The sequence below is a fragment of the Castanea sativa genome, chromosome 8 (genome assembly GCF_040712315.1).
Source record: "Castanea sativa cultivar Marrone di Chiusa Pesio chromosome 8, ASM4071231v1".
NCBI classification, from domain to species: Eukaryota; Viridiplantae; Streptophyta; class Magnoliopsida; order Fagales; family Fagaceae; genus Castanea; species Castanea sativa.
This window is the reverse complement of record NC_134020.1, coordinates 30,372,627-30,382,298: the sequence shown is the minus strand read 5'-3', so window position 1 is coordinate 30,382,298 and position 9,672 is coordinate 30,372,627. Positions and strand designations below refer to the sequence as shown.

General features: G+C 37.1%; 1 protein-coding gene and 1 pseudogene across 9 annotated transcripts; one reads left to right on the top strand and one right to left on the bottom strand.

Moving 5' to 3' along the window:
* The first annotated feature begins 768 nt into the window (after positions 1-768).
* Positions 769-5,016, top strand: LOC142606175 (alpha-glucan phosphorylase, H isozyme-like; annotated as a pseudogene).
* A 362-nt stretch (positions 5,017-5,378) lies between these two features.
* Positions 5,379-9,353, bottom strand: LOC142607286 (uncharacterized). Of its 9 annotated transcripts, none has more exons than XR_012839283.1 (8): positions 9,220-9,353; positions 7,503-7,525; positions 7,312-7,401; positions 7,062-7,179; positions 6,792-6,941; positions 6,532-6,634; positions 6,285-6,348; positions 5,379-6,181 (listed from the first exon to the last, which is right to left on the bottom strand). XR_012839283.1 is itself a non-coding variant. In XM_075778730.1 (7 exons), the coding sequence occupies exons 1-7, from the start codon at positions 9,220-9,222 to the stop codon at positions 5,526-5,528; spliced, it is 1,104 nt and encodes a 367-aa protein (XP_075634845.1). In that variant the 5' UTR covers positions 9,223-9,352; the 3' UTR covers positions 5,379-5,525. The 9 variants fall into 9 exon arrangements, 2 of the variants coding, with proteins under 2 accessions (XP_075634845.1, XP_075634846.1); XR_012839282.1 differs by having other exon boundaries at positions 6,535-6,634; XR_012839286.1 differs by having other exon boundaries at positions 6,104-6,181; positions 6,532-6,619.
* Positions 9,354-9,672: the final 319 nt, after the last annotated feature.

Sequence of the window (9,672 nt, the reverse complement as noted above, 5' to 3'; positions counted from 1 at the left end):
CAAGTGCAGCATCACTGGGAGGAGTCATCTCTTCTTGAGGTATGATATCAACCTTAGTCAAACGCCTTCCGTTACTTTGTCGAACCCAAGTTGAGGTAGGGACATGCTTACTTAGTCTCAATGGTGCAATGGTGCCTAAAAAGAAGTCCCATTTGTTAATTCCATGTCCCAAATTAGAAGCTTCATTTATTTAGATGTTCTAAGAGAACCTTTATGTCCATTTTAATGAAGGCCCAAATACAAAGTCACTTCCTTCACTCTCATGAGCCTTGCCCCTTGTTTCATAGGGCTCGGTCCATTTACAATAATGCTCTCATCTTACACCCATTGGCTTTCATTACAATGCGCTTATAGATTTTCAACCCTTTGTCTCAAACATAGGCCAACAATGTATTCATAAGCTTTGGGCTCTTCATCCTTCATTCATTATCAATTCTCTTTTTTGTTTGAAGCAAGGAAGAGGTAGTTGCACAAACATACTATAGTGATCAGGAGAATTGATTAATGGTTATTCTTTTTAATGAAAAGAGTAGTCTGCCAAGCATTTGTGGACCTACCCCTTGAATCAAAGAATAGGCACCATTCAGTTTATGAAAATAAATTTCATGATTAACTTTCTCATCTTGCTAAAAATTTTGGTTTTCTATTTATTAAATTTATGCCTATTACTGGATATCTAACTAGTTAATATTCTGGTGAACTTACTTTTATACAATTACATATGTTCACGTATTCGTGTTCATTTTTTCCTTAAATAAATTGAACAAAATGGTGCATTTGCAGATTTGTGCAGCTCTATATCCTGGGGATGCTAAAGAAAATGAAAAGCTCTTTCGGCTGAAACAACAATTCTTTCTATTTAGTGCATCACTTCAGGTTGTCTACTTCCTTTCCTTTTTTCCATTTTTCTTTTTTTTTCCATTTTTTTCATTCTTTCTTTCAGTATGACTTTCTCACTTAGAATATGCTGATATGGTACTAAATTCTCATATATCATAGAATACTTCTTCCAGTGATGCAATCTGGAAGCTCAAAAGCACCATTTAGTGGAAGGGAAAATTGCAAACCAATCGTATGAAGGTCAGTGCACGAGGATGCATAATGTAGCATCCTTAACTCTCTTAAATATATGAACCAATGGTGGTCATCACACTGAAAGTATGCTTCCAGGGGATCTATTAAAATAATGTACAGTTGTCTTGCATTATGCCAAGTTAATTTTCCTTTCATTCACTGATAAAAAGCCATGTACAGTTGTTTTTCCATTATGCAATTCTTTCCATCTTGGGCTCTAATCATGGGACCAATTACAGGACATTATATTCAGATATAAGGAGAGGAAACTAGGGAAGGGATCACGGCAATGGTCGGAGTTTCCTAGCAAGGTTGCAGTACAAATGAATGATACTCATCCTACACTTGCAATCCCAGGAGCAGATGCGATTACTAATGGATGAGGAAGGGCTTGGATGGGATGAAGCTTGGGATATCACCACAAGGTGCATTGTGTTTTATGTTTGTTAGAGCATTTTCACTGAGGGTGTTGCAGCAGAACATTCTTGCTTTATTGATCTTTCGGCATGTCTTAGCTGTGCATTTTTTAGTAGCTCAATTCATATGTAAATGATTGAAACAGGACTGTTGCCTACACTAATCACACGGTGCTTCCTGAAGCACTTGAGAAATGGTCACAAGCTGTGATTTGGAAGCTTCTTCCTCGCCATATGGAGATTATAGAAAAAATAGACAAGAGAGTATATTCCTTACCCATTTCTTCTTCCCCTATCTTCCCCCCCCCCCCCCTCCCCCCCCCCAAAAACAAAAAAACAATACCTATGATGTCTCATGTATATAGTATTTGAGTTTTAAGTACGAAATTGTATTTGTCATGCAGTTCATTGCAATGATACATAAGGCACGACCCAACCTTGAAAGTAAGCTTCCTAGCATGCACATTTTGTATAACAATCCCCAAAAGCCAGTTGTGCGGATAGCAAATTTATGTGTGGTGTCTGCACATACGGTAAGAGGTCTATTCTTTGGAAAATCTACATAGAGATCATCTCATGTAGCTTACTTGCCAGAGTCTATTAGTTTTCTGCAGAACTATTGGTATTTAGGATTACTCATACATCTTCCCCTATCTGCCAAAAGCTGCATTGTCTTTGCACCCTTGAGATTGTCCAAATAAGTCTTGTTTTTATCACATTTGGAGATACTTTTTATTGGTTAATGTTACTCAGATGCTTTATCTTTTGATTTTCTTTTCTCTATTTCTTTCCCTTTTTTCGTGGAAACCCCATCTGCTTTCATTTATTTAAGCATTGAATTTATTTGAATTTTTGTACCCTTTTGTTGTCTCTCTCTGTAGGTAAATGGTGTGGCCCAGTTACATAGTGATATCTTGAAGTCTGAGTTATTTGCAGACTATGTTTCTCTATGGCCAACAATGTTCAAAAATAAAACTAATGGCATTACTCCTCGCGGATGGCTTCGATTCTGCAGTCCTGAGCTCAGTAGCATAATAACCAAATGGTTAAAAACTGAAGAATGGATTACCAACCTTGACCCCCTCGCAGGTCTTCGACAGGTATGTTTAAAATATATATTTTAGAAATGTTTGAAATATTTTTATTTTCTCCCTGCTTCATGTATTGTAAAAATTTCATAACCAATGAGCTCTAGCACAAATGGCACTACCCACTACCACAATAATGCGATAAAGGGTGAGGTCATGGGTTCGAACCACTAGTTGCGGATGCTATTTACCAATCACAAAAATTTCACTTTCATTACTAATGCTTTCTCCAATAGTTTGCCGAAAATGCGGAATTCCAAGCTGAATGGGCCTCTGCCAAGATGGCTAATAAGCAGCGTTTGGCAGAGTACATAGAACGGGCAATAGGGGTAAGCATTGACCAAAATAGTCTATTTGACATACAAGTCAAGAGGATCCATGAATATAAGAGAGTTGCTGAATATTCTGGGAGCAATTTATAGATACAAGAACTTAAAAGGTATAAAAGACATCTCATGATTAAATAGAATGTAGTTATCATTCTTGATTTAGCATAATTCTTGTACTATCTCTGAGAACTTTATTGAAACTGAATATGATAGGAGATGAGCCCTGAAGAGCGGAAAAAGACAACTTCACGCACCATCATGATTGATGGAAAGGCATTTGCAACATATACAAATACTAAAAGAATAGTCAAGCTGGTGAATGATGTTGGTGCTGTTGTCAACAATGATCCTGAGGTCAATAGCTACTTGAAGGTAATTTTATTTAAATTTGATTTCCATATAAAATCATCACTCCCGCACTGTTGACAAGGATGGTTAAAATATACAGAATATACTCATTCCTAGCATTGTCTAGGAAAAAGGGTTTGATCTTTCTGTTGATGGGATTGCTATGTATAAGCATTTCTATGGCTCCAGAAAGAGAATTTACTGCTTAGATGTTTTGGAAGGGGATGTTCTGCCATGCTTTTTTTTTTTTTTTTTTCATTTTTCCATTTGTGTGTGTGAGAGAAAGAGAGAGAGCTTTGTTATGAACCTGCTTAAAGGTATGCTTATGATGCTTCTTACTCATTCATAGTCAAGATGATCATTGATATCAATGTAAGGCATGGGGAGTTTTTTTTTTTTTTTTTACAAGATAGAAATTCTACTTTAGTTTAATCTAAGTGTACATAGGTGTGAAACTCTCTTTTGGAGACTTGAACTCCAACTCTTGCCCTCTTCACTCCACAAACACTTACACTTTTGGATTTTTTTAATCAAATGGTTTATTTGGAAAGTAGAGTGCAAAATCTATAAAATACAAGTGTAATATCCTCTCAGATTTTCACAACCCTTAAGGGTGTGTTCGTTTGAAGTGAAAATAGGGAGGATGGAAAATAAAGAAAGAAAAATAGGGTGGAAAATGTTGTTTTCCACGGTTTGGTTGGAGAAGGAAAATAGGGAGGAGAGAAAACCCGGGAGAAAGTTTTCTCTCCCGGGCCCACATTTTTTATCCTCCCGAGGAAAATCTAGGGAGAAAAGTGCTTTCACAACACTTTTACACAAATATCATCTCCCACCTATCCTCATTCATGACCTGATGACCCTCTCATCTACCCCACCTAATGACTTTTGCCCACAAATCATCCGTATCACTTTCCTCTTCTCATCTTACCTTCACCAACGTCCAGCGGTCCAAGCTCTCTTCTCTCTTCCATCCTCTCACTTTTTCACTCCTCTAACTAAACGGACCCTAATATTCTCTCTTTACCTGCGTTTGGCATAGAAGCAGCTGCAGTACACTTCGTTCTCACCTTTTTTTTCTTCTTTTTTTTCCTTTTGGAAATTAGCAAATACCTTCTCCATTGGGATTTTAGAACTCAGCGAAAGTCAATTAACGTGAAAATTGAACTATAAATGAGCATTCCTTGTAAAGCAATATCAGACATTTTAAGACATGTTGCTATCAAAAATTTTGGCAGGCCATATGTCGCTTAATTTAATATTATAATCTTTCTTATTATGTTCTGCATGTTGTATGGGTGTTTATTTATACATACACATTGCTATCAAGGTCTATTCTAAACTAATCTGCTCATAACTGGCAACATTTTCCAGGTAGTTTTTGTACCAAATTACAATGTAGCTGGAGCAGAAATACTTATTCCAGGAAGTGAGCTGTCACGGCATATTAGCACTGCAGATTTCCCAAAGGAGCTTTTTGAACCTCTCATGCAGTATCTTAAGTTTCCAAATGTATTTCCCCTCCTTTTCAGACAATGGATTTTCCTCTGCGATCGGGGGTCCAAATGAGCTGGTTTGGTTGGTCTGATGTGTGGATGGGGGATCCAAATGAGCTGGTTCGGTTGGTCTGATGTGGATACGTATCGTAAAATATGGATGACAGTGAGAAGGTTGATGTCCCAAACTAAATCTAATCGGTTCCGTAATTGTAAAACCCAGTTAAATATTCCTTTTGATATGTACCTAACAAGCCAACACTACCTAAGTCCTGGTTTGACAATTGGATATGATCCAATAAAAATAGGGAAACAATATTCTAAAAAGAGATGTGTTACGTTCACAATATTTTTATAATATTTTCACAATAATTCATATATTGCTAGTTATTATTGGTTCAAATTTGAACTTAACACTAAGATTACTTTTTTACCCTAATAATAACAACTAGTAACAATTTACCACTTAAAATTTATTATAAAAATATTGTGACGTTATAAACATTGTAAACGCGCTAACAAGGTGGGAAATTGTGAGATGAAGATACATGTCAACGGCAAGTAGGGAACAAAGGTGTCGCATAAGTTTTGTATCAATGGACTTCACATCCATTTGAACAAAGATCATCATTCGCAAAACTAAAAGCTGCTGATTATTTTTAGAAAATGAGTCATATAACTCATAAGTCAACATACAAACCATAAACTACCCAATATACAGTAACTTAGTTTGTCCACGCCAACATTTCAATGCGAACATGCAGGACATTTCACTCTTCACCGGGAAGGAGACCTAGAACTAGCAGACGCAGACCTTGACCTTGAAATCGATCTAGAACTTGGACTCACACTCACACTTGGACTCCTAGAGTAGCTTCTAGAGTATCCATGCCAGGCCGAACCACCGTGCGATCGACTCTTTGTGCTCCTTGGTTTAGGTGAAATGCTTCTAGAATAACTCCGGGAGGTCCTCCTTCCTTTTGGGGAAACACTGCGTGAGTAGCTCCTCCTAGAGCTCCTCCTAGGCCTGGGTGAGACACTGCGTGAGTAGCTCCGCCTTGACCTTCTTGGCCTAGGTGACATGCTTCGAGAGACAGATCGGTAGCGGTACCTTGAATCATAAGGAGAGTAAGACTGATCACGCAGGCTAACAGGTGACTGACTGTAAGGAGAGGCAGACCGAGAGTAGGACCTGCGTCGGCTGTAGTAAGGAGATCTGGTTCTGCGCCTTGAGTATGACCGCCTGCTGTAGTAAGGAGAGTTTGACCACCGGCTGTAGTACGGAGAGTATGACCTCTGCCTGACATAATAAGGAGAGTATGATCTGCTCCTACTGCGTTCAGATGAGTAACGTGGAGAGCGACTTCGGCCCCTTCGGTAAGGAGAGTAACTTGGAGATCGCCGAGGAGAGTGGCTAGGTGTTCGATGGCGCACTATGCCAAGACAAGTCACAGAAGAAAATAAGACCAAGATAGACCACAAAACAAGACAAAACAGATCCATTAAGAAACTTATTCAGAGTAAGAAGATTCTTACCTCGGATTGTTCTGAGTCCAAGATACCTCCCCGGAGTAGGAGTGCGTCCTCTCCGCCTCCTAGCCTGCAACAAATGAAAAATCAAAGCATTAGATCAGCGAAATACAAGACAAATCAAGATATAGGCACACAGCAAGATAGTATATAAAAAAATGTGGTGGACAGAAAGAGATGATATAAGAATATAATAAGAAATTGAAACACAGCAAGATTTAATTGCTAGAAAAGAGAGAAATGCAGGGCATACAACCCCATGTCTGATACTTGTTGAAGTGTTTGATTTGTTTGTTTAGTTGTAGTTTGAGTTTGGTGAAGAGCTGCTACACACAGCTAACCTGCTGCCACAAAAACTTCAAGTGGAAAGAAGCAAACAACTTTCAAACTCAAAGAACCAGTAGAAACCATCTAATATTGAATAATCTGATACAATGTTGAATGGAGTGCTTTGACCAAGAATTAGTGAAGCAACAAGTGGTCAACAGAAAAGAAAATGTAAAGAACTATTACCTTTTCCACCGTAATCACACGGCCTTCAATAACAGAATTGTTCAAATGCTTAATGCAGCGATCAGCCTCCTCTAAGGTGCCCATTGTAACAAACCCAAAGCCACGGGATTCTCTGGTCCAGGGATCAACTACAAGATGAACATCCACAACCTAAAATAGCCACTCATAGAAGTGAGATCCCACAAATTATTCACAACATTCTATACCCAACAAAATAGGACCGCATACAAAAACATAACAATTCCTTAGTAAGTTTAGCTTCGATCATACCGTTCCCTCAATTGCAAAGTGCTTTTCAAGTTCTCTCTTTGTGACCCGAGGTGACAATCCTGTCACATAGAGATTGTTGCCAGGATTTTCCACATCACTTGAAGGACTCCTACCATACCTAGCCCAAAAAATAAAAAAGGAGTCCTGTCAGTCAGATCATGATCATATAAAACAATAACCAGAAAAATAAAAATAAAAGAGCAACACAATGGGATCCACAAGCAAAGGTAATGGGTGCTTATGGAACTACCTTGACCGGCTCCTTGACCTTGACCTTGACCTTGACAATGACCTCGAGACAGACCTGTATCGCCTGTATGGTGAAGGAGAGTGAGAATACCTAGAAATTTTGTTACAAGTAAAATATACAGCAATTAGAAACCAAGACAGTAACAAGACCGTATCAATAAAACCACAATCGCATATTAGAACAAAACATACCTTGACCTTCTGGAGTACGACATCTGTGAAACCATTAAATAGAAAGCAAAAATTAGTTCTAAGAGGACAATATGAATAAAAAATACTACCAAAGAAAAGAACAGAAATTACAAACACATGCATCCATAACCAATGAATATAACCCTCCCAAATATCAAATTCAGCAAAAATAAGTCCAGATAATTCCTGGAAATTTGTTTCAAAAAAAAAATTCTTTTCCCCTAATATTTACAATGACATCTTTTCTTAATAGCAGCACTGTTACACTTAATAGGTTCAACATGTCACGAATGCATTGGTTATTAAAATTTACTTTCCACCTGATGTTGACACATTCCCAATGAATTATTCTTAATCCCTTATCTTCCCTCTATCTCACATTTTTCATTTTACCCAGAATTCCCTCCCCTCCTTTTATCCTCCCACAACTCTGTCAAGAATGGACATGTGGGTTGTGTTTGGGATGGTGTTGTGGCGATGTACAGTTATTTGATCCTGTAGTGGATTTGTGAGAGTTTATTGATAGAGCAATTCTATGGTGGTGGATAATGGTAGCCAGGGGTTTTTAACAAGCCATTTTGGGTGTCCACTGTCCAGTTATCCGATCAATCCATTGGCCACTCAAAAGGTGGTGGCCAATCCAGTAGAGAAAAGCTTAGAACAATCAAAGCCGTATGAATTCAAAATTTCATGACAAATTGTCGACAACTTAAAGTGAATAATAACTTATAAATCTTAAACTTCTACATTGCATTATCTTCTTGAGCAAAAGAGAGAATCTTCTCTCCTTTTCTTTTTTTTCAAAAAGAGAGTAATATGATATAGAAGAGAATCAATTCAATTCTCTTCCTACAAAAGAAAATATATTTTACAGAAAGAGTAATCATTTAACTTTTTTCTCAAAGAATTATATTTTTCATGACATCAATTTAGGGCGGTAAACGGACCAAGTATTAAAAGTTCCGGACTTTTCATTTAATTTTATTTTAAACAAAGCTGATCTGCTTGGTTAAAGTTAACTTATTCTTTTTGACTAAATTTTTTTAGTCCTCACAAATCTCTACTAAAAAATAAAAATAATTATAGTTAGAATTATATTATTTTAGCTAATTAGATAGAATGATTTTCTTTATCTAACCAAATTATATAAAAGTGAACCATTTATATTATCAAGAAACTACAAATAATAATCCAATGTTTTAAAGACTTGATTACAAACTTACACAATCCAATATCAAATCTATATAGGTATATTTTTATACGCCTATATATATAAACATATAAAATTAAATATAATTAAACCGAGCCTCATACTCGCAAGCTCGCTCATTAACATAATGTTTGAACATGGCTCACCTAACATGCGAGCCTAAATCTCTTAGCTCAAATTTCTAAATAAACAAGCATAAACAATCTTATATCAAGAACATGAGCTAAATCAACAATCAAGAAAATAATTTATCGTTTCTAACATTAAAAATTTAACAATCGATCTATTAATCAATATTATCGGACACAGACACTTATATAAATCAAACACACAAAGAAATCAACAAATTGTTCGCTTAATTAATCTGGCACAAAATAAAACTCCTAAATCAAAAATACAAACCGAAAGAAGAAAAACCTAGATATCGAGAATTTCAAAAAATTCAGAAGTGAAAGCAACACAAAGGTTGTGAAAATCAAATCTGCATAGAAATGTGGAGGTGCTTACCATAGGAATCGATGGAACAGAGTCTGAGAGAAATCGCAGAGGCTGTAATTTGATCTCACAGGGAATTGGAATTTGTGTTTGGATTAAAATAAGGGGCGAGGGGGAGGAAAGTTGGTTTATATATGGGAGGGACCCAGTGGAAGGTTCTGGAGAAGCGGACGCCAAAGTAGATTTAATTCCGGTTAAATTCAACGTGGCGCGTCAGTTCCGTGGTTATCTGAGATTTGAGATTTGACAATATCAGCCAAAGCCGGTTTGGGTCTATGCGGATCCGGTTCGTGTTGTTGATACCAGCCAACGCGCGACACGTCTTATAGAGGGACGTTATCAACCACGTTTTAAGTTTTTTACGTGTGGGCATCTAATTCGGATAACCGTGCACCACGTGTTGGGATAATAAAGTGAAAAATGTAATTTTAGAAGTGGAATCATACTAGAATTTTTTTTTTTTTA